At 37.1% G+C, this 26,094-nt stretch overlaps 1 protein-coding gene across 1 annotated transcript; it reads left to right on the top strand.

Moving 5' to 3' along the window:
* Positions 1–189: 189 nt before the first annotated feature.
* Positions 190–26,094, top strand: LOC107722139 (xenotropic and polytropic retrovirus receptor 1 homolog). The gene is made up of 15 exons (XM_016530370.1): positions 190–658; positions 5,269–5,320; positions 16,845–16,946; positions 17,880–18,100; positions 18,479–18,628; positions 18,772–18,855; positions 18,947–19,028; positions 19,222–19,418; positions 19,900–20,079; positions 20,227–20,395; positions 20,490–20,684; positions 20,953–21,113; positions 21,245–21,384; positions 22,998–23,219; positions 24,545–26,094. The coding sequence occupies exons 1-15, from the start codon at positions 590–592 to the stop codon at positions 24,597–24,599; spliced, it is 2,079 nt and encodes a 692-aa protein (XP_016385856.1). The 5' UTR covers positions 190–589; the 3' UTR covers positions 24,600–26,094.

Consider the following 26,094-nt stretch of genomic DNA (forward strand, 5'->3'; position numbering starts at 1 on the left):
ATTTTTCCTTCAGGAATGCCTGCAGGATTTTTTTGTAAGGGTAGATTGAGCCTTGGACTCTATTGAGAAACATTACCCAGTCACTGACACGAATTCGAATGCACTTTTGGGCGACGAGAAACGTTTTACGTTTAGGCCGGTTAGGTTAAGAGTAACCTGCCCTTGATTTCATATTTCTATAATTCACAGTAATTATTTAAGAGGCATGAGTGGTCATACCGCCAACTGGAAAACATCCTCTGTGGTGACGCTCTGTGACGTCATTTTCCGACAATGATGGCGGCGGCTGGAGCTTCAGCCTCAGATATCTGGCAGAGAAAATCTCTGTCTAGAGTTCCTTCGTCCGTCTAAACCATTGTTGCCAGCGGCCTGCAGCACTTGAAAAAACACCTGAAGGGATAATGAGGAACACCAGCTTCGGCTGTGTGAAAATATCGCAATATTTCCCCTGAATATGTCTCGCGGATCAGCGAAGAACAGCCGTTAATCTGAGGGTGATTTTCAGCTCGCGATGATTCACTGGTAATTTTCCAGTAGCGTGACTCTCCTCAGACGAAAAAATAAAAAACACACCGAAATATTCGTAAAAATGAAATTTACCGAGCACCTGTCTGCCCACATCACCCCGGAGTGGAGGAAACAATACATTCAATATGAGGTAAGAGCCGAAGAAAAGCAGCCTTGAGCTATTATACCTCACTCAGTTTACCTCCAGCTCACGGAACCTGTCTAAAATCAGTCATCTGTCATTATAATGTAACGTTAATGTTTGAGCTAAAGACAGGTTTACATTTGTATTTGTGATTTAATGACTCATATCTGTTCAGGGTTAGACTGTAACTGAAAGCTAACAGCTGGTAGCTTTAAAGCTAATGTGAGTCTATATGATCATCAGGGATGCAGGGGAATCAGTACAGATGTTTCGCGCTGCTCATCATCAGCTTTATATATATATATATATATATGTATGTGTGTGTGTGTATATATATATATATATTATATGTATGCATGCATGTAACTCAAAGGACAGTATGTTTTTCCACTCAATTTCAGGATGCAGTTTAAAGAATAGAACTCTCTAAACAGTCAGTTTGTATATTCAATTATGTTTATCGATTCAGATCTACAAATACAAATGGTGTATCCTTAATATTAGGATTTATAATATATTAGGAGTAGGAAAACGTAATATTTGAGAATTTACAGGGTGAAAAAGTTCATCAAGCTTATAACAATGACCAAAATCAAGCACACTAATTTTTTTTCATCTCTACTTATTGCTGATAGAACATTTAGGAGTGGCGGTGTGATGTGTCAGTGTAATAAAGCAATTTTTTTCCACATTGCCATGCAGTCGTTATCTGTCCTGTTTTTCAGGTCTGTAATTACCTGCAGGAGTCGTTTCATAGACAAACAGGGCTTGAGTGTGCTGCAGCTCCTTCAGGGTTTAATGGCTTACGCATAATGAGATTAATGCCTTCCTCTTGGACATTTGCTAATTAATTAGTAATCATCTCTTTTTGGGAGTAGTACAGCGGAGTGTTTTCGAGGGATGCCTGCATCAAAAATAAATGATAGCGGAAAATTAACCGGTGAAGGATTTGCTTTCTCTGTCATACTTAGACTGTATAATGCTCTCTCACCTGCATTAGCACCTGCTGTAGCACACACTTGTTTTTGCCCGCAGTGACTGGGCTCTATGAATGTGTTGATTTGTTGTGTTCTGTGGCCTTTCTTTTGTGTAACACAGTCTTGACATTGCTGATGTCAGCTTATTTAGAGATGAGCGTTTCTGCTGATTTTTGTGTTCTGAGTGGCCATCACATGATTCCTGACGTTTGGAAAGAGAAGAAAGTGTTTCACTGTCTCAGAAAGCCTGCTGAAGTCAAGACTAAAGGCAAGGCTGCCACAGAGTTTAAGACCTTTTTCTTAGTCATGGGAATGTGGTGTATGCTGGCCTGAGTGTAGAACTGTGCAGGCCTGCTGCTAGAACAAGTAAACATCCCCGCTGTCAAGGCCATGTTCCCTCTGAGCTCATGTTTTCTTACAGGATTCTGTTTTTACAACAGGCTTCTGCAGAATCTGCGCTGTGCTGTATACGGCAGAACTGCATTTGCATGTGAATTTGACATCACTTGGACAGCATTATTTTTGCAATGGCGCTTTGCTCCAGCTCCACTCTGGGTATTTCATTTTCTTTTCTTCATTTAGGGTGTGTTTACACTTGTAGTTTGGTTCTTTTGGTCCGGACAAAAAAAAAAAGTCATACATTTACATACAAACATAAAATCATACATTTAGTCCTGATTCTCTTAGTGTTCACACATTTTTAACACTGATCCTAAAAATAGAAAACAAAAGGCATGAGGATACGGTCACAACCTGTTTGGACTGCTTTTATGACATATATTTTGCTAACTTATCAAACATCCAAAACTGTTGCTGAAGAGCGTGATTAACTGGTTCAGGTGTGATTAGGGCTGTAGGTAAACTTTACAGGACAGTGGGTCCCCAGGAGCAGGGTTGAAGACCTAGATTTTAAATGTGATATCATGTCCTGTTTTTGGTTTGTTTGTTTGTTTGTGGTCTTTGGTCTGCATTACATCGATATTTCAGTTGGCTTTTTTGGTGTGCACTTAAGTTCAGATGGCAGCGTTCACACTTATTCAAATGAACCGGACTAACAGAGCAATCACACCAGAGTTCATTTTAATCGAACCAAACCTGCCAAGTGTAAACACGCCAGTAGTCTTGAAAGAAAAAAGTGCATCACAGTAGGGCTGCACGATAAATCGAAATGGAATCGAGATCGCGATTCGACAGAAGCTGCGATTGTCATGCGTATCTTTCAGTGAAGCACGGTTCTGTGATCAGCAGTAAATCTCCATCCAAAGGCCAGAGGGCGCTCTCGCGTTAAAACTTTCCACAATATCATTGCAGTTTTTCATTTTAAATAAAATCTTAATATTAATGCAAAAGCATGCTGCCAAAAAAAAGCTAATTTTTGTCACAGGCAGTAAGTTAGCATGTTTTAAAATAATCTTATACGTTTTCTGGTGATTATGCACTTTGTGCTTAGCTGTGGTTAGGACTCGTATCATAATTACTAGTGGTGCACCAATCAGGAAATTTGAAGCTCACACCAATGACTTAGCTGAGCCCCGTGATACTTTTATAAGCTATATGTAAAAAATGCATTATACTATAAAGTTGTATAGTACAAAAATGTATATTTTATATGTAGATATATATGTAGAAAACTGTTATGAGTAGTTTTGTCGTCACTGTCAAAGATCATGACTCCCACATGAGTGATCAGAATAACAAAAACCAAAGATACAATGTAAATAAGAAATTCATCATGAAGTGTAGAAGGCTACATTTATTACAATAGGAGTTTTTGTGAGAAAACAGACGTCACTGAGCTCATTCTTTGCTCACTTTGGTCACTTTCTGAATGTCATCTATTCTGAATATAGTATTTTCAAGCTGGTAAGAGCCCAGCAGCCACATACACACGGCAAAGTTTTCTGAGTGATAACCGCGTCTAAATGCAGTTGTGAATCCCCTAAATTATAGTTCCATATAACACTGTCACTCCTGGAATTGCGACAGTTAACAGTGATGACAATAGCAACGTCACTGTCTTGATTTACTGATGCATAAAATGGCAGTCAAGGAATTCAGAAATAGTTCTCAGCCGAGTAAAATACCTCTTTTTCCACAATATCATTGCAGTTTTTCATTTTAAATAAAATATTAATATTAATGCAAAAGCATGCTGCCAAAAAAAAGCTAATTTTTGTCACAGGCAGTAAGTTAGCATGTTTTCAAATAATCTTATACGTTTTCTGGTGATTATGCACTTTGTGCTTAGCTGTGGTTAGGACTCGTATCATAATTACTAGTGGTGCACAAATCAGGAAATTTGAAGCTCACACCAATGACTTAGCTGAGCCCCGTGATACTTTTATAAGCTAGATGTAAAAAATGCATTATACTATAAAGTTGTATAGTATAAAATGTATATTTTATATGTAGATATATATGTAGAAAACTGTTACGAGTAGTTTTGTCGTCACTGTCAAAGATCATGACTCCCACATGAGTGATCAGCATAACAAAAACCAAAGATACAATGTAAATAAGAAATTCATCATGAAGTGTAGAAGGCTACATTTATTACAATAGGAGTTTTTGTGAGAAAACAGACGTCACTGAGCTCATTCTTTGCTCACTTTGGTCACTTTCTGAATGTCATCTATTCTGAATATAGTATTTTCAAGCTGGTAAGAGCCCAGCAGCCACATACACACGGCAAAGTTTTCTGAGTGATAACCGCGTCTAAATGCAGTTGTGAATCCCCTAAATTATAGTTCCATATAACACTGTCACTCCTGGAATTGCGACAGTTAACAGTGATGACAATAGCAACGTCACTGTCTTGATTTACTGATGCATAAAATGGCAGTCAAGGAATTCAGAAATAGTTCTCAGCTTGTGTTGGATTTATAGATACATGAAGAATTTGACATGACATTTCCCCATACAAAATATTTTTTGCATATATTTTTTTTTTATTAAAATTGTTTCTAATATCTGGTGGTAAATTTTAATTCTGCTAACCAACGTTAATAATAGTGATTACAATATCAAGGGAAATAATCAACAATTATGGTTTTGTCATGATTGCGCAGCCCTAGTATGCAGTTTCTTTTCCTCTCAGCCTCTAACTGTGCAGTGAAATGGGCATATTACAATTCACACACATTTAATATTGATGTTTTTAAACTCATTTAGTAGAGTTGGAGTGCACGTGTGTGCAATTGTGTGTGTTATAATTTAAAAATGGCCCAAAATTTTAGCATTATTGGTAAATCTCTGGTCACAGGTTTAAAATTAATATTGGCCAGTCGATTGGTGAATCCCTGTGGAAATGCTGCAGTGTCTCCTACGCTTGTATCTATTGTAACCAATGCTTTGTCCTTGTTTTTTCAGATTCAAGGACATGATCTGTTTCTTACAGAGGGGATATCCAATTCTAGATTTGGACAAAGTTAAAAACAGCCATTTGCTCTATATTTCTTTTAGTACTTCCTCTTCTGTACTCAAGAACTCATGTCTTTCTGTCTCACTCCGTCTGTATCTTGGCAGGGCTTCCACTGTCAGTCAGAACGGGCACAGTGCCAGTCACATGCTGCTGTGTAATATGAAAGCCAATTGTCTGACCTCTGGAAATTGTGTTTCATGTTCTTCTCTTCTCCACAGGCTTTTAAAGAAATGTTGTACTCCGCCCAGGATCAGGCCCCATCACTCGAAGGTAATTGAGTTAAATACATCAATACATGCAAACATACATCTTATGTGTCCCACATAATTGGACTTTGGAAATCAGCCCATAAACATAAAAATACAGTGTAAATTCCAGGTTACTGTTCTTTTTAAATAAATCAAGAAGTTTAAAGTGGAAAATTTGGGGGTTTTAGGTTGGGTTAAAACCCTTTGTTTGGTCATATTAGATCTTAAATATATATTAGATATAGATATTGGGTTTTCTTATTTTAGTAGTTTATTTTATTTTTAGTAGTGTAGTTTATTGTCATCGTTGAAAATTCAAAATCAGTAATCAGTCAAAATCAGTGGTAATCATTTAAAGAGGAAAGGCAATGTTTCACCTCAGGTTTTGCAAATTTAAGGTGTCACGGCAGGGCTCCAGACTGTGCCTAAAACGGTCGCATTTGCGACCAAAAATCTTAATTTGCGAGTGAAATTTTTGCTAAGATCACCACTGGCGACTATATAAATTTACATGTTATGATTTAAAAATTTGCATGTAATGCTTTTTTTCCTGCTTGTTTTGCGATCATATCTTTTGTTATGTTGACGTAATAAACTGAGATGATGCGCATCAAAGTTTCAGTGGAAAAACAGTCCTCATCTCTGCCGAACACCAGCTAAAAGCAGCTCCAGTTGTGGCGGCATTAAAGAGATTGAAAATGACGGAGACGTGCAAAGTACAAGTGCAGAAAAGCAGTGTCTGTTTCGTGCACAACTTGAACAAACTACAACAGGTAAATCTGTCAGCTATGTGGACATAGACAATATCGTTAACGATTCTCGTTTATAATCGATACTTATATGACTTCTTGTTATCAGGATTTTTAGTCTATATGCTGTGTTGTTAATGCGTGAACTATTATATGTAGCGCACTTGCCGTCCAATAATCGCAATAAGCTTTGTGCTTTGTTACCTTTTAATAAACAAAGTATCAGCTTTAAAATTCTGCCAAATTCATAACGAAATTAAAACAATAAATACGTTTTGACTCTCTTTAGCGCCTCATTTCAAGTGGCACGTGAACCCATCATATCGTTCTCTTTACTACTATAGTACGAAATAAACGTGAATGGACATCAAAAGGTATATTATAAATTACAGTTCAACTTACTGAAATGTCTCATGTAATCGCTCATTCAGTGTTTCAAACTGCGGAAAATATGTAAAGCTTGTAACAATGCCACATAACAATACATTTACATCAGAATAATCATTTGGCGTCCATAAGCTCAATAGTTAGCTAGAAAAAATAACTATAAAGAGGAGCATTTTGCTAAATATATGCACTATATTGCATCGGCCTAGTGCTGGGCGATATACCGGTTCAAACAGTAAACCAGTTTGAATTACGCAACCGGTATGAATTTTTAAACCAGTACAAGTACCTAAGCAACGTAGACGGCGTCGTGAATTGAGAGTTAACCGTTAACTTAACCTGCAAACATCGCTGGCGGCCTCAGATTATTGTTGTTTCACATTAACAGCACGTTAAAACATCACACTCTTACTTGATCTGGACAATCGTTAGAAAGATTAAAGACTCCAGCATCGACATTTGACCACGGTTTATGTTAAAGCTCAGCTGCAGTGACAGTAATTTCTTCTTTTATGTCAGGAGTGCAAAATAATAAATCGGTAATGTATAGGGATGTGCGCGACGACTAATTTGACTGACGTTTAAACGAAAGTTTTGTATCCGACTAGTCTAAAAGCAAGAAACCCCCAAAAGATGGTAAGAAAAAAAAGTCGACTAGACCCGCACATCCCTAGTAATGTATGATATTTCAGTCACGTCTGCTGCGGTTTATTCGAGTTCACATAGTTGCACTTAACAGCGTCCATTAGGGCTTAGAGTCAAAAAGTGTGCATATTTGGAGAAATATTGATATATATATATATATATATAGGGCTAGGCGATATGGCCAAAAAATTATCACGATAATTTTTTTTTCATATCAGTCGATATCGCTAATTATCACGATAAATATCAAATCTTTATTTCTTTCAAGTTTAAAGCCAGATTTTTGCTCCAAAGTGAAAGTTGTAGAAACCAGACCATTAATTTTCCTTAACAAAATAAACATCTAAATAGAAAAATTAATTATTTACTTAGTTTCTGCATGTTCTAATGAGTGATATTGTTTTAAATCAAGAAACAGATTTGGGTTGCCTGATAATATTAATAATATCACTTTTTTGTCTCTTAGAAATGCACATTTGATGGTAGCTTGAGTTAGGATGCAGAGGTAAATTTCTGTTCATTATTAAAATCAGTAACATCTGTAAAATTTGTAGCAACCTCAGTTTTATATGGTTAAATTTATTCTGACCAAGTTTTTTTTAATTTTTTTTTTTTATTAAGCATTGGTCTCCCATAGTAGCATACATTTAAATCATGATAAACACTGTTAAAACATATAGAACATATAGAACCTCAATACCATAAATATAATGTTTTTTAGGTAGCCTATTTGTATGAAAAATAGTAGTCTAAAAACATTCAGTATAAATGCACACATGCTATAGCTTAATCACAAATACGTACTATAATTACCATCACTCCTGTATTAAAATTCAGTGTGAATATCCCAAATTTCTGCCACAATACCATGGTGCAGTGAGTGTAACTACGTTAAATCCATGGTAAATGATGGCGATTTGTAGATTGAAAAGCCTTCTCCTGTTTGGCTTTAAACTAGTTGAATTCAGCGATGAACACAAATGACTCGGTGATTTAAACTAGTTTAAAGCCAAACAGGAGAAACACTGTGTGCAACACAGCGCTGTTTAGTGCTCGCGTGACCGAGTAAACACATCTGCTCTACTGAGCTCGCCGCGCAGCAGTTTGAACTTTGATCCGAGGGGATAAAAGGTCCATGTGGAGCTTCAAATGAGTCGCGCTGTTTCGTTCCGCTTTTGGCGTATAAACATTATATCGAACATTTATCGAACCCTTCATATCGTTTTACGCCGCGCAGCAGTTTGAACTTTGATCCGAGGGGATAAACGGTCCATGTGGAGCTTCAAATGAGTCGCGCTGTTTCGTTCCGCTTTTGGCGCATAAACATTATATCGAACATTTATCGAACCCTTCATATCGTTTTATCGAGGAAAATTATATTGCGGTAATTATCGTTATCGAATTATCGCCCAGCCCTATATATATACACGTTATATTAGGATCTTAATCTATATCAAGGATTGGCAACGTTGGTCCTGGAGTGCCGCTGTCCTGCAGAGTTTAGCTCCAACCATAATCAAACACACCTAATCTGAATTCAGGATTACTAGTCTGCATGCAGGTGATTCCACCCCCCCCAGGTTGGGAGCTAAACTCTGAATAATGAGAATTACGTCTCATACCTGGCAGAGGTCGCAATGCAAAGAGCAGAAATTACTGTAGCAGGCAGAGCAAGCTCACTGTTCACAATGCACAAAATATTGGATGAAAATCCTAAATACTGAATTGTGGGTGGGGGTTTATATGAATGTATCTCTGAGGCGAACTGACTCGTCAGAAAAGTTTAGATGGTATTTTCTTTTCATCTTGCCTCCGTATAATGCATATTTAAGGCCCGTTCACACCAAGAACGATAAATATCAAGATAACTATGGACGATATCGTCTGTTTATTCCAAGTGCACGCTCGTCTGTCACTTTAAACTCTCGAGCTTGTGATAGCAGGATTGATTCTGATTGGCTGTCAATGTTTTTATCGTTCATCAGCTGGAAAAAATCTTTCTGAAAATGATTCCAACGATATTGTTTCTCTTTGCCTTTATCGTTATAGCTGTGGTGTGGACTCTACCATTCTTTAATATTGAGAACGATTTTTAGGTAATACATTAGGAATCATGAAGTAACAATGAAAAAAAAACTTTTACAGTATTTAATAATGTAGATTAATATTGATTTAGTTATATTTAAAAATTATCCTGCATTAATGATGCAACATTGTTGACCATTATTAGATCATACACACATACACTTGCGTTACCAATTTGAACTTCATTGTAAAGCCTCATTGTTATCAGTTCAAGTTCCTTTAAGCAGTTTTTTTCCACGTGTGTGAAATTTGCAACCCATCAACCGTTACACTCTGAAATTGCTTTGCTTGCAGTTCTCTGGTGTTTGTACAAAAACAAACACCTGTTAGTGTCTCTGCTACTCAAGCTTCTGTGTTTGACCTCACCCACATGTTTTCAGAAAAAAGCTTTGTTTTGGGTTCAGTTTGTGCAGTTTCAGCAGATACAAAATGTTTTTCGATGTTGATAATTTTCAGTCTTTTGCTTACATGTCAGTAAGGCTTGAGCAAGACTCAATCGCCCCTTTAATCGCCAATGCAATTTATGACGTCCGTTTATCCTGTGTCACAGATGAACTGATGTTCACAAAAGCTTAAAACTACATACAAATTCACTAAAACATCTTTTAATCATTGCATCAAACCCCGATGAGTAGATCTAAAACAGTACCTAGTAACCTATACTTGAAATAAGCGCAGAAAAAAATACATCTCAAAATGCAATGTCTCTACAGTATGATACTGAATTACAAATGAAGCGGGCTGAAAACAGAATACTACTGTATATTTATAGACACTATATAAAAGATACAGCATGTTACTGTTTTATGACAGTATACTACTGTTAAAATGTACTGTAAATTTACAGTAACATTTTACATTGTAGATACAGATGCTTGCTAGTGGCCTGGTGTTCTCTAATAGGTAGTGGATTCAACTTTCAGATCCAGAGATTCAATAAAAAAAAAGTGAATATCAGTCAAACTCCCGGTGGCATCACACCATGTCATAGGACCTTCTGTCCCATTATACTTGACTACCATCTGGTAGTTTTCATATTCACAGTCCGCAGTGCTAAAAAAAAAATATGTCTTTGTGTCTTTTTTGCTTTGTTCCATCCTGTCTTAATGGCAGTAACTGGAAATTACAAATCCTGACCTAAAATCAGTGTAAGGTTACCTCACCACAGTGACCTTTTGAAGTTATCCTTAGTACAGTGTGTACTTGAATTGCTTTGTCAGATTATAATGTCTAAACACGGGTGATAAAGAAAACCTTTGTCTCGGTTGTAATGCCATGCTATCTGTTAGTTCCTGGGGTTCATCTCAAGACCCACGGCTGATGGAGAACTTATGGACAGTTTTAGCGCTCAGATAAGCAGTGATTTGCATCCAAAGGTTACAGCGCGCGCAAACACACACACACACACAAACACATGTCCAGATATACATTTTTTCCTACAACAGTGCTAAAGCTCACAGAGAGCCATAAACCTGCATACTGAGTGTTTCTAAGCTGTGGGATGATGGTAGTTGTGATTATCTTGAAATAACTGTAATCTTCTGTCAAAGTTTGTGGTTTTTATGGGTGGTGATAAGTGTAGCTAATGGGATTGTTTAAGTAAAGCTATTATTTTGGAGGGGAACTTGCATGACCAGGGTTTTTCGTTAATAAGATGCTGATTTTTCTTGATGACGGATATCAGAAAGGGCTGATAGGGCAGGTGTTTGAAGTCATAAACCTCTAATTTTAAGTGTTTGCGTACAAAGTTACGTGAGGGATTATGACCATCTTTACTTGGCAGTGCTTCACAGTCTTAAGAGTGAGATCATAGTCCCTAGATTTCTTAATGAAGATTTCATCACGGTATGTGATTCTTTCAAAGCTGTGTAATATCTAAGTGCATTTTACCTAGAACTACATCTAATGATTAATTCAATGTCAACTGTATTGTCATTTTTAGCACATCGCATGTCAATGAATAAAAAGCGAAACACGGTTCCTTCAGGAAGCTACATTGACATTATATACAACAGACAGAAGGACTAAAGACAACAATAAATACAGACAATAGTATCACAAGGTATAGAGTAAAAGAGAATTGACTGATAAAGTGATAAGACTGTTAATTATTATTATTATTTATTTGCATTTTTTTTATTTCGACTGTCATGTTATTCTGCATATTTTCTCCAAAAGGTTGGGGTTGGTAAGATTTTTTTAATGCTTTTGTTTTTTGTGTCTTATTCTCACTAAGGCTGTGTTTATTTGATTAGAAATACAGTTAAAAACTTTACTATTTTGAAATATTATTACAATTTACAATATTTTTTTTATTATATTTTTATAACAGTTTCCTATTTTAATATATTTTAAAATGTAATTTATTCCTGTTGGAATTTATTATTGTTGGAAACGGTTGTTCTGCTTGACATTTTTGTGGAAACCGTGCTCATTTTTTATGAATAAACCTTTCAAAAGAACATGTATTTGAAATTGAAAACTTTTGTAATCTTAAAAATGTCTTTAGTGTCACCTTTGATCAGTTTGTTGGTGTCATTGCTGAATAAAAGTATAACTGACCCCAAACTTTTGAACAGCAGTGTATACGTATCATGTATGCTATGCTACACATTTTTATTCCATTACAGTTACTGTTCATATAAAAATATCAGTACTTACAATGTGGTAAATTTTAAGCCAAAATGTATCAAATGTAATACATGTTTCATTAATGTATTCTTGGACAAATTTCTGAACCCTTGCACTGTTGCTCACCATCTGCGCTTTTTCATAGAAATTCATTTTTCACTATTGTAAAGTTGTGGAATTGAAGAAGATCCTCCATGCACAGGGCACACAGCCAACTAATCAACAGTGACATTTGTTGATAATTTGTGCTGTCAATTTTATTGATTAGATTTTGCAGTCCTAGTTTTGTGTGAATTTAATCACTGACCTGGAATGACAAAAGAAGTAGCTCCCTGATATGGGCTTTTTTTCAGTGACCGATGCAAAGCAGATACTGTTATCAGCCAGTAATGTAAAAATAACCAGGTAGCTGATACATTGATCAGTCACTGGTCAAAAGTACAGAAAGCAGCAAAGTCCAAAATTGTTGTGTGTTAGGTTTAAATAAACACAGAGGGTATTTCTGTAAGGTCATGCATTCCCTGGAAGATTTCAGTTCACAAGTTCTCAAGTAGTTTATTTTCTCTCCCAGGAGCTTCAGCTGAGAGGGAGAGCTGTGTATGATCATCCTGAAACTGAGCTGTGCTTTCATAGCAGGCCAGACACAATGACCCAGCTGAAGGTTTCACTGGGGAGGGTTACCTAAACCAGTGCAGAGAGCTTGAATCCAGCAGGAGTAATCCAGTATTAACATGGGATCAGATCAGATCAAACAGTTTATCGTGAGAATAACCCAGAATCATCTTAACCCTTTCACTTCGAAGTGTTTTTACACAACAATGAACTCACTGAACCTCAAATGGCCATCATAACCCAAAATATTTCTTACATGTTTACTTGAGGGTTTTATAGTAACTGATGGGTGTCATGTGATAAGCCAACTGCTTACTCTGAGAGATTTTTGACCCATAAGGAATTTTTGATCTCTCTGTTGGTGACAGCTGTGGTTTAGTACTTTGATCAAGGAAGCAGTTCCTTATAAATCTTATATACCTAATAGAACTTGCATATTAATTATTCTTGGCAGATGGAAACATGTGGCTAATTTATGAACAAAGCTTAATAGACTCCTGTCCGTCAAACAGTGTTTGTTGTGGAAGTGTAGGATTATGGGTTGTTTTGTGAGTCTAGTGTTTCAAGGATCACAGCTGAGAGTCATGTTTAATTTTTTTAACACGTGTTTTTCAACCACATACAGACCACAGCACTTGAGCTTTGGCAGATGAAATATGAGTAATAATGTGCGTAAAGTAAACCTCCCTCTCTTTCCAAATTTTTTCACTGTGGATCCCACACACTCATGTAGCGATATTCTCCTGACTGGCCTCTTTGTTTTAAGAGTTACTCTTAAATGTATCTGTACACCAGTGTGAAACTCTTAATTTAGGAGGCGATGCTCCTAAAATGTTCTTAGGATAAAATGATGCAGGTATTTCAAGCCATGAGTCATTTTGCCAAGTCTGAGAGTGCTGAGATAGTGATTCATTGTCTGTCTGTCTGGACAGTATAAGCCTGACTTAATGTCATTGCGCTCTGTGTTTTGTCCCTCAGAGGGGAATATCATGCAGTTACGTCTCTATGGTGTCAAAAGTATTTACAGTCAACAGAAACTTCACATGCCCCCCAAACTGTAAATGTTTGAAGTCACGACCTGTGAACTGTTAGGATTATTGTGATTTAAGACCATGCTGACTTAATTAGTCTTGACTCTTGGTTCTCAGACTAGGGATCTTGGAAAGACATGACGCAGAATAATTATACAGGGATTCCTAAAAGTGATACTTCAACCAAAAATTCTGTCGTCCTTTACTTACCCTCATGTCGTTCCAAACCTGTACGGTCTTCTTTCTAGAGCAGAATGCAAAAGAAAATGACTACTGTAATTATTTTATTTATTAATTTATTTTTTTGTAAAAAGATATTAATACTTTTATTCAGCAAGGACATATTAAATTAATTTGTTAGAAAAAAATTCTAATTTGTATATAGGCCTGTGTGATAAAACGGTGTCGGTATTTATCGACGGTACACCTTCTTCGATAACGATATAAAACATTTTCGATATAGTGCATGATATAGGCACGTGCTATGAGTGACGCAGACAGCACACACAAACACGAACATGAGTGCTGTGCCTGCCTGTGATGAGGAGATTGTGAGTAAAGAATGAATATTAATCGAATTTAAAATAAACATTTGCATTTGAATGTTAGGAGTGTGTCAGGGAGCGTCATCAGTGGCACACGAAATGCAGTGATAATGATGTAAGTGACGTTGTTACATTTTAATGATTTGTTAGTCTAGCCCATTCGTCACACAGATACGCTGTTTTCATTCAGATCAAATCACAGCAACGTAGGAAACATTGAGTAATAACATGCAAACCTATGTTTTAGCACAATGCAATGACATATGTGCAGTAAAAGCTATTTTGCATATTGACTTTGGTAGGTTTTAAACATGTGCGTTGGCACGTCACAACATTTCCTGATGTACTAAAAAGTCTCTCTGAAGGTGAACTACTTGCTGGTATACAGAGATACTTCCTGGCTAGTTTACTCAGGTGTGGGAAGTTGACCTGATGGACTTGCCACCAAGTGAGAGGGTCCATCTCACTGTCTATGGTGGGAGACATCATGTAGCTGTTCAATTCAGCTTCCACAGTGTGTGATGGTTCCATAGATGACAGAGCTGGGGATGTCTTGAAGAAACTGCCCAGGGATTTTTTGGCCTTCTTTAGGGTGACATCTGATGGACCCATGCCCTTGTGATCTTGATCACTCAGGCTTTGCTCCTAACATAGAGAAATAAAGTAAATATTGTAATCAAATCTAGTTATAGTGCATTATTTTGTCACTTACTATTGTCATATTAACATTTACCTTTGGCACAGTTGCTTCAATTTCAGACATCACCCTGGCTGTGATGTCTGACACCTTGTCAGAGCTGATGTCACTATAACTTTGAATCTGGGGTCCATAAAGCAGGTCATGTCCAGAAGTTCTTGAGTTGCTGGGTTGTCATACTTAGTGTTCATGTACTCTAGAATCTTCATCTTTATGGACTTTGTTAAATCACTGTCTTCTTCCATTGCAGCAAGAATTGAGGTGTTCATCAAGTGAAGTACAGGTTTCACATATGAAACACTTACATAACTTTCACCCGACAGAGCATCTGTAAATTCTTGCAGAGGCTGCAATGCCTGGTTTATGGACTCAAGTACATCTAGGTCCTGCCAAGAAGGAACTAAATGTCTTGACTTTCATAACCGCATTTGAGATAGAAAACTGTCAGTTACAATTTGCTAACCTCTGTGGATTATATTTCCTAAATAAACACATTATCTTAAATATTACAATATCCAAAATCATGTCTATATTACATTCAACTATACAAACAACTGTACCTTTTTTTCAGTTTTAATTTTATTATTGCAAATTCATTCAACACTCAACACTCACCGATGGCCAGATGCAAGCGGTGACCAAAGCATTGTAGTCTGACCCAATTATTAAGTTCTGATGGCAGCTGATATCTTCGGTCCAATTTGTTAATTAGACCCACAAATCCTTCTTTGCTCACGGTGTTAACAGGCATCATGTCTTTAGCTAAAAGGCGTGTGATAGCATCTATTAATTCCTTGTGGCGTTTCGACGTTTTTCCGTAAGGCGTTGCATTTGTCAAACTTTGATCGATGGTTGTCTGTACGACTCCCTTATTGTTACATGGCTTTTCGTTAGCAGTTTTGGTAGATTTGGCTCTACACCACATCATCATATTAGAATGATTTCTGAAGGATCATGTGACACTGAAGAGCAATGACTGCTGAAAATTCAGCTTTGCATCACAGGAAAAAATACATTTTAACATATATTAAAATTGAGAACTGATATTTTAATTTGTAATAATATTTCACAATATTACTGTATTTACTGCAAATACATAAATGCAAAAAAATAAATGCAGCATTGGTGAACATAAGACACTTTTTTCAAGAACTGTTTTCATAGACAGTTGAGGTCCAGTGTTGTTGCCACCCCAGCATGCTTCAAAAATAAATATTTTTTTGTGTTCTGCATTAGAAATATTCAGGGGCTATCTACACTGGACGCATCAAAGCAAACGTTCCAAATCCATTGTCCTGTTGTCGAAAGTTCCACTAGCACATGAAACATGTCAGAAGTATAACAGGGCATTGGTTTACTGCATAGTTGTCACGCCGCATCCAGTGTAGACAGCTTCACTGATTATAACGGGTTCTTTTGTTGCATCACGCTGCTCGTGTCTGGCGTAGACATGGTTCAATTTTAGAGAATTTAGATGGGTCTTTCCAATTCTGTAGAAATCTGTGGAGATTTATGTGGAGCCCTGCTAGTGCAGATTCTGTGTGGACCTGATAACGACGATTCTTTTGGAAATGAAAATCACTTCTTTCTTTTTTTTTTCTTCTTCTTTTTTTTACAATTAATTCAAAAGGATTACCAGATTAATTGATTCTTGTTGGTGCAAAAGGGTGTCCTCAGTTGCCTCAACAGAATGTAGTCTAATGTTCTCAACCTGGATGATGACTTGCTTGATGATGATGCTGTTTTAGACCCTTATTTCACTTACGAAAATGTTCATTTGAATTTTCTCTAAATGCTTGGAATGACATGAGCCAAACTCCTATCCTTGAGATCTCCTGCACAGAAATTGTGTTTTAAACGAGAATAACATTTTCTGTGGGCAGTGTGTGTGAACCTGCCAGTGATGTTTCAGACCCAAAGATCATATTCACAAGGTCCTACATAAGAATCTGATGTACTGCTATGCAGTAAGAGCTTCACTGCTTTTTTTCTCTTTCCCACAAACAACCTCAGGCCTTTGAGTTGTGAGAGAGAACAGAGTTTTCTACAAGTTACGTTTCCTCTTTTTCTGCTCAGTATATTACCTTGTTTTTTTGAGTGTGTATGCGTGTGTGTGTGTGTGTGTGTGTTTTCCTGAGTAACTTTTTCACACTTCATCCTTTAGTCACAGATGAAGACACTGTCAAGAGATACTATGCCAAGTTTGAGGAGAAGTTCTTCCAAACATGTGAGAAGGAGCTGGCCAAAATCAACACATTCTATTCAGGTAACTAAGTGTAAACATTAGACTTGTTTAAGGTAAAGCTCACAGTTTGTGTCTGCTACTTGTTTCTATTTTTTGTCTTTAGTATTTACAGTGACAGATTACCCATCACACAGAGATTTACCTTTGAGAAAACAAACATTAAAGCTCCTGAGCTAAAGCCAGGACTGGCATTAAACCAGGACTGCTGTTATTTTTTATATCCCAATAAATAACCACCTGTTTTCTCTTTCTCTCACTCACACTGTTCTCTTACCTTCATTTTGGCCCATGACCATTTGTTTATTGTCTAACCAATGGCTCAGAGATGATTCATATTCATAATCAATCATGTTAAGTTAATGTGAAATAGGGCTTTGCGGGTTAGCATGATAAACACCCCACCGTGGTGGTACAGCAAAACACATTTTTGCAGACTTGAATGGTTTTTTTTTTTTTTTTTGATGTGAATGTTTGGACACGAGTGAAGTACAAAGCATTGTTTACAAAATAATAAAAAAAATTGGTTAGCAGCCAAGTGTTACATTGTGACCTTGGAAACATTTGGATTCATGCCGAACGAGAGAGATGTATGAGCCCATAAATTTGAATTAAGTCATACACGGTTTTGTTTTACATAAGTGATTTGTTGAGAAATTAGACATTACTGGTCACACTGTGTGCAGGAGCTATTTTATAGAAATATTTTATCTCATGGGTTTCAGTCTTTATTGCTTGTCAAATTCAATATTATCACAGTTTGTACTTGTTAGGTAATGCATATAAAGTTTTTTTTTTTTTTTTTTTTTTTTTTAATAAATAAAATTTTTTTTTTTTTTTTTTTTTTTTTTAAATACGGAGCCCTGGACATGACATTTACATTCAGACCAGGAATATGCATTCCATCCTTCCAGCTGCATTACATACTGATGATGTTTCCATTCTTTTATGACACAGAGAAGCTTGCGGAAGCACAGCGGCGATTTGCCACTCTGCAGAATGAGCTGCAGTCGTCTCTGGATGCACAGCGGGAGAGCAGACGAGCCACAGGTCTGCGCCGCCGTCATACTGTCTTCCACCTGTCGCAGCAGGAGCGCTGCAAACATCGCAATATCAAAGACCTGCAGCTGGCCTTCAGCGAGTTCTACCTCAGCCTCATCCTGCTGCAGAACTACCAGGTCTAAAAGCATGCAAAACAGTTTTAGTCTATGGTTTACAAGCCTTAGTTCTCAGTTCTGATCGGTTGCTCACATCTGATTTTTTTGATTGGCTGTTCATGATGTTTTTTTTGTTTTTTTTTAATGTGGTAGGTTGAACGTAGCCTTAAATGCTTTAAAAAATGTTTGAATATTGAAAATTGTGTCATGACGTTTGGTGGAATTGACTACATGGAATCCTCTGCACATGATAACTTAATTATTCCCTCGGTTGTTGCCTTTTCAGTAATTCCCATTTGATTACGATCCAGCTAGTGTCTAACTGTTTTTTATTAATTTCTGATTGGGCATTCTTTGAACTCAATCTCATTTAAAGTGTTAATGGTTTCTCCCTGTCAGAATCTAAACTTCACAGGCTTTCGGAAGATTTTAAAGAAACATGACAAGATCTTTGAGACGACACGAGGCGCTGATTGGCGTGTGGCCCATGTTGAAGTGGCTCCTTTTTACACCTGTAAGAAGATCACTCAGCTCATCTCTGAAACCGAGGTACCATTCACTCAAATGACTCATTCCACTTAAAGTATAAGGTTTTCAGAAAAACAATTTCTGCTTTAAAGAACAATTAAATTGTGACTGATCAAAATAGCACAGTGGTTAGTTATTCTGACAGCATGTTCTTAAATCCCCAGGGCCTTGTTACCACAGAGTTGGAAGGAGGAGACCGACAGAAAGCCATGAAGAGGCTCCGAGTGCCCCCATTGGGAGCAGCACAGGTAGAACACTCTGTGACTTTCACTAAAACACCTTTCATTAGTACCGTTAAAAGAACATGAACATCTCACCATCCTGTGCTCTTTATCTTAGCCTGCACCAGCATGGACCACTTTTAGAGTAGGACTCTACTGTGGTGTCTTCGTTGCTTTAACAGTCACAGTCATCATCACAGGTATATAACTTCTCATATGCCTTTTAGAAAACTGCTATTTTAATGAAAGTTTGCTTTTAGTTACTTTATAAGGTCTAATATTTCTCCCATCTCTAAAGACATTTAACAACATTAATATAACTTTGTGATCAGAATCTTTTTCAAGGATTCAGTGGTTTGGTTATATTGACAATTATATGTTTTGCATCTGTAGGTGTTGTTAAACTTGTTAACGGAGAGGAGAAGAATGTTTGGCCCCTGGTGAGAATTTATCGAGGTGGTTTCCTGCTCATCGAGTTTCTTTTTTTATTGGGAATCAACACGTATGGATGGAGGCAGGCTGGAGTAAACCATGTGTTAATATTCGAGCTCAACCCCCGCAACAACCTGTCCCACCAACATCTCTTTGAGGTAATTAGAAATCTGTTATTGAAGTTCTGACCAATAAAATTAATGTTACTTTTTTATTTTAATTCCATAAAAAGATTTTTTTAGTTTTTTTTATTTTAATTCCATAAAAAGATAAAACTTTTTTGTGAAATTAAGATATATAAAGATTTGTGTTAATATAACAGTATAGCATCACAATGTTTATTAGGCATTAATTTGTACGACATTGGCAAGAGATGATTAAATATAATGCTGTTGTTTCATTTTTTGAGTCCTTTATTCCGTGTGACTTTTTGAATTTACAAACTTTTTAAGTGAAAAAGAACAGTTGTATGTGCGTTTAAAATAATCACAGATTGCTCACATTTATTTTGACGGCTACTTCATACATTTAGAGATGTTTTTCAGTGCACAGCTCTTGTCAAATTTCCTGCCAGGCTAAAAACAATGTAAAATTAAAAGAACCAGATTTATACATTTATTTCTCTCTGTTTATGTGCAGATTGCTGGTTTCCTTGGAGTTCTTTGGTGCGTTAGTATTCTGTCCTGCCTCTTCGCTAAGAACACAATGATACCTGTACAAGTGAACCCTCTAGCTCTCTATGGATTCTTCTTCTTTTTCCTTATCAACCCTTTCAAAACGTGCTACTATAAATCTCGCTTCTGGCTACTCAAATTACTGGTAAGAGCCAGCAGAATCCCATTTCATAACACAACAACATTTGTCACAGTTTTATGAGACATATTAATATTCCATGTGCAAGTTGTTGATTAAGTTGGTCATCTCCTCTTTTCTCCTGCATTATTGTCCACCTTTTTATGTACATAGTTTCGAGTGGTCACAGCGCCATTTCACAGAGTGGGGTTTGCAGATTTCTGGCTGGCTGACCAGCTCAACTCTCTAGTGGTGGTTCTGATGGACCTGGAGTACATGATCTGCTTCTACAGCATGGAGTTGAACTGGTCCAAGTCTGAGGGGGAGCTGTGGATTAAAGAGGGTATCCAGATGAACATTAATGTCTTACCAGATTTATAAAGGTTTTTATTGGGCAGTTATTGATGGCATGTTGTTTGTTTTTTCTTTCAAATCAGGTGGAGGGATATGCCACTCATATTCATATGGAGTACGAGCTGTAATCCAGTGTTTGCCTGCCTGGTTCCGGTTTGTGCAGTGCCTGAGACGTTACCGGGACACAAAGCGTGCCTTCCCTCACCTGGCTAATGCTGGCAAATACTCCACTACTTTCTTTGTGGTCATCTTTTTTGCGCTCTATAAGACGCATGAAAGTAAGCACATGAGCTGTTACATTCTTTACCTGAACATCAGATGCTTTGGATACTGTTTGAAATTCTTTGTTTACCCAACATGACATTTTTTGTTTCCACTCAAAACAAGTCTGAAAGACATTTTTTGTCAGGTAGAATGTGGTTGATATGAAAGTAAAAGCGGACCACACACCGATCCTTGAGGAACACCATGCGGCTAAATGTAAAGTCCTGTGTTTTCTTATATCTGTAATGTTCTCTTATGTCACTCCCTCTCTTTTATCTTTAGCTCTTCCAGAAGGTCAGGTCTTCTTTTACCTGTTAATTGCCTTCAAGATCATTAATTCCTGCTACACCTTAATGTGGGACCTGAAGATGGATTGGGGACTTTTTGACCGTAACGCAGGGGAGAACACCCTCCTCAGAGAGGAGATTGTATATCCACAGAAAGTAAGAATACACACACTGTTGGTTTTCATGTTTTACCATTTAAATATTTTTAAAGAGAACAGTCCCCTTCACGGCATTTACACTGTTGACAGACTTGTCGTTGTGTTAATTTGTGTGCTTCCTTTGAACAGGCTTACTACTATTGTGCCATAATAGAAGACGTAATCTTGCGCTTTGCATGGACCATTCCACTTTCTCTTGGGATTGTGACTACTTTCCCAAACATTTCTGATATTTTGGCAACTGTCCTTGCACCACTGGAGGTGTTCAGGTGAGCATACCAGCATATATCATGCACTCATTAACCATTTCTACCCACAACCTGTGGTTAGAAGAATATTTTCCCAAAAACTTATACAGGTGCATCTCAATAGATTAGAATGTCGTGGAAAAGTTCATTTATTTCAGTAATTCAACTCAAATTGTGAAACTCGTGTATTAAATAAATTCAATGCACACAGACTGGAAGTAGTTTAAGTCTTTGGTTCTTTTAATTGTGATGATTTTGGCTCACATTTAACAAAAACCCACCTTTCCATGACATTCTAATTTATTGAGATGCACCTGTATGTTGAAAATTTGCTCACACTCAAGCCATCCAAGATGTAGATGAGTTTGTTTCTTCATCAGAAATTTGGAGAAATTTAGCATTATATCACTTGCTCACCAGGTGATCCTCTAAAGTGAATGGGTGCCATCAGAATGAGAGTCCAAACAGCTGATAAAATGTCATATTTATCCACAAGTAATCCACACGACTCCAGTCCATCAGTTAATATCTTCTGAAGGAAAAAGCTGTGTGTTTGTAATAAACAATCCATCAAGTTCTGATGAAGAAACAAACTACATCTACATCTTGGATGGCTTGAGTGTGAGCAAATGTTCAACATATTATCTTTTTTTTTGGGGGGGGGAAACTATTCTTTTAACCACAGGTTAAAAGATCCTCAATAGATCCTAAACATATGTACTGCAAATGACAGTGCTCATTATGAAATCTGAATAAGGATTTATGTTTTGTATGCACACATACCTTAATTTGCCTTGTACATTCACTGTTTATGTAATTGTTGTTTTAATGTTTTTATTCATACAGTAGGCTTACTACAGATGTTTCAACAATGATTTCTCGTTAACAGCATGCATTTTGAAGCAGTTAATGATTTAAAATGTTGGTTAAATTAATAATTATTTAAACATAACATTTTACTCCTATGGAAACAATGCTAGTAAAATGCCATAGAATTTGTGCAATCTTGAAGAGTCTGAAATAGATGTTGCTCAATCAGGAACATAAAAATACACACACATCTTATTCAAATAACGCTGACTACATATGGTATGGACTTAAAGACATTAACTTTATTTCCAAGATAATGCAGGGGAAGCTTTGAATTTCAATACAATATAGAGAAATATAGTTTTGTATTGTATTGTAACATTTATTGTATATTCAAATCAATTTATGATACTAATACCAGATATATGTTCATGTTTAATCTTTCTGCATAATTATTTACATAAATATGTTTTGTGAAATATATTCCGGTTACCTGTGTCGGCAGTGTGCAGCAGACACACACACCCACCTTAATGATTGTGATTGACAGTTGACATTGATAGTGATTGATACGCTTTAAATCGGGTGATTTTAGGTCAAGTTTTGGCTGTCATTCAATGATGCTTTCTGCCGGTAGGGAATAGTAAGATGGCCGCTCGAACAGTTCCGGTGGCTTCACCGCCGAATGGCAGTTTAGAATGCAATGAGCAATCCAGTCATTATATAGATCAGTTCTCCATCCCCATCAATGTCTGCTTGAATTAATGGCATATGAATTTTCAGCAGGAAACAGTAAAGTAACCCTTCCTAATAATCTCTTTTAGGCGCTTCGTTTGGAACTTCTTCCGTTTGGAGAACGAGCACCTGAATAACTGTGGTGAGTTCAGAGCTGTGCGGGACATCTCAGTAGCACCTCTGAATGCAGATGACCAGACGCTGCTGGAGCAGATGATGGACCAAGAGGATGGAGTGAGGAACAGACAGGGAAAGAAGAACTGGAAGAGAAGCTACAGCATGTCCTTGAGAAGACCACACCTCTCCTCTCAGTACGCTCAGACCTCACAGACACAAATCCATCATATTCTTTTTAGCCAATTAATTCACCTGGCTTTTCCAGTTATTTGTGATTTACTAGATAAGAATTAAGGATAATAATTTTTTTACTCTCAATTTGTAGTCAATGAAATTTTTTAAAGCTAACTAGAAAAATTTATATTCTTTATAAAAAGACCTGTGGAGTTTAAGTAAGGGATGATGTACATCCAGCCGGTTGTTATCACAGAATAACCCCCCGACACGTCTTGTATCACCCTGAAGGGGGTTATTCTGCAATAACAACTGGCTGGATGTACATTATCCCGCTTATTACACGGCTGCTTGCCACATAAGTAAATAATTAGACACATTAGTTGACATGACTTTTGCAAAAATCACACATTTAAAATTAAGCTACCTCATATGTTCCATGTTTTCCAAGTGGAAGTGGTTTTTAACCCTGGTTCTTCATAGAAAAAAAAAAAACAGTTGAAGGGGTGAATAAAAAATAATATTAGCCAAGAGTTTTAGTTGTTTTAGCTAATTCTAATGCTGTTTTGTCTTATTTTAAATGATTTGAAGTCATCTTGAGACGCCCTTGAAAGTTAGCAGAAGCCCCCTAATGGGCCCCGACCCCCTGGTTGAGAACCACTGGTTTAGATAGATTCATAAGCTTATTATCCTTGCAACTTCCTCCTAAAATTTAAATATTCCCTCACTACACTTCACCCCACAACACTAGCAATGTCCTAGTTTTTTGTACAAAGACCTCAACAGTTTTAGTGGCACTTTCCATAGAGAGGGTGCAAAATAGGGCTTGAAACCACAAAAAAAATTCGGGACATACACTTTTAAAGGGGTCATATGATGCTGCTAAAAAGAACATCAAATTGAAATCGCATCATATGACCCCTTTAAACCTTGAATTTTGAGATTTCATTTTGAAGCAATGAATGAGTAACAGGGTTGCAGATTTAGCCCAACTAAAGGTGTCCTGCAGTTTAGGACCAAATGTTGATTTGTTGTTATTGATACATCGAATGTGTGTTTCACATAACGGAGAGAAACAAATTGTCTTCCTTAAAACAGCCATGAAAATGAGGTTGAATTATTGAGATAATCAATTTTGATTTGTTGATGTACATGAGGTAATGGTTTGTTTTTAAATTAAACAACTCTCTACAGAACATTTTAATAAAGGGATTTGTGCCTTTATTAAAACGTAACAGGACATCAGGGACCCTGATTGTGGAAAGTGCCTTGTAAACCTCAGAGCTCCATCATACAGATGCTCTAATGGGTTCTCAAGGATTTCTTTTCTTTTTTTTATTTTCAGGTCAAAGGTCCGAGACACCAAAGTCCTGATAGAGGACACCGATGACGACACCTGACCCTTGCGTCTACAGTGGCTTGAGAAATTGTTTTTTATAGGACCATAGACCTCAGTGAGCCTCGACTCTTCAGGAGCTATCCAATCAAGCCATCACAAAGCTGCCTGACTGCATACACACACATTTCACACCGAGACCTCACTGATTCACACACGCAACAGGAGTGGCCATTTCAGTTACTGTACTGTTTTTGATTCCTTCGTTACTGCCTTGATCATTTTTGTGAAGATCCAAACAAAAAATGAATTCAATGGACGGTGTACATAATACGTCAGTTCTCAAACCACTTGATGGGACCCGCGCTCATATAAATCAAACACTTGACTGTAGACACGTCATCGCAGCGTGATCAATCAATCGGTTTGGATACTTTGTCTTTAAAGACTTTTATGATGAGGGTTTGAAGACATTCATGTAGCAGACACATTGACTGGTTTACCCTCATTCATGAAAATGGCAATTTATACTTGTACTTTTTTTTTTTTTTTTTTAATGTACATTTCATTGTTATTTATGTGAAGGAGAGATGCCTTGAACGTTGCTTTAAAGGAAAACTTTTAAATATAGCAAGGATTTACCTTGAACCTTTACCCAGGACCTCTGCATGCTTTTGACCAACCCTCAGGTGGCTCTGAAGGAAAAAATACCAATTTGATTTATATTTATTAAACGCTTTGCCAATTGTTTAAAACACAAACCACCAACGTAATTACCTGCTCTGAAATGCCAAATGGGAATTTCTGCCTATGTTTATTTTAAAACACTGTTCCGTCATGTGTCTTAAAGTCAATCCAGGTTGAAGAGGTGCTGCTCTGTAGACTCGGAAAGAGAAGAAAGCCCTTTGCTTTAAAAGTGTCAGGCTCATGTTAAGAGCAAGCCAAATATTAGAAGCATTCCTCAAGAACTTCTCCTGGCCTGTTATCTTACTTCCTACATACGATCATCCAGAAACCCCATTTTGTTGTTTCTTAAAGCTTGTTAAACCCACACAGATCTTACTCGCCAATCACATTCCACTGAAGTAGCATTCCATATTTGTGATCTTCTGTTTAATGTTCAGTCAGTGTCTTCCAGAGTTTGACCATTTCTTAGACTACCTGAGGGTTTCAGAGGTTCCTGGGGGAAACGACACCTTCCTTTTCTTTTCAGCTGAATCTTTGGCTGATACACGAGCACACAAAGTTTCTTTGTGAATCGTTTGTTGCATAAGTCATCACATTCAGTGTGATAAATTATGTAAGGATGGGTTTCTGAACGATTATGCCCAGGGAGTTCTCATATGATGGTTTATAATCTATTCCAATCAAAGATGTGTATTTGTACCTCTGAAAGCCTAGCTGTCTGTGAACGAGATCGACGTAAAACAGGAGGTACCGCAGTCGCACATTCATGCAATACTCGAATGACTCACCGGCTACACCTCACATACTATGTCATGTACTACTGTCCCAAGTAAATGCTTGGACCAAAAATAAAAAGAAGGTTTCTCTGTTGA

Source organism: Sinocyclocheilus rhinocerous, unplaced genomic scaffold, assembly GCF_001515625.1.
Source record: "Sinocyclocheilus rhinocerous isolate Xijiao unplaced genomic scaffold, SAMN03320098_v1.1 scaffold161, whole genome shotgun sequence".
Classification (NCBI taxonomy): domain Eukaryota; kingdom Metazoa; phylum Chordata; class Actinopteri; order Cypriniformes; family Cyprinidae; genus Sinocyclocheilus; species Sinocyclocheilus rhinocerous.

What these genes read in the sequence shown, in the direction of transcription:
- LOC107722139 (XM_016530370.1), top strand. Translation starts at nt 590, where the DNA reads ATGAAATTTACCGAGCACCTGTCTGCCCACATCACCCCGGAGTGGAGG. An exon ending in TCCTGCTGCAGAACTACCAG is followed by an intron (nt 18,101 to 18,478) that starts GTCTAAAAGCAT and finishes TCTCCCTGTCAG; the next exon opens with AATCTAAACTTCACAGGCTT. An exon ending in AGCTCATCTCTGAAACCGAG is followed by an intron (nt 18,629 to 18,771) that starts GTACCATTCACT and finishes TTAAATCCCCAG; the next exon opens with GGCCTTGTTACCACAGAGTT.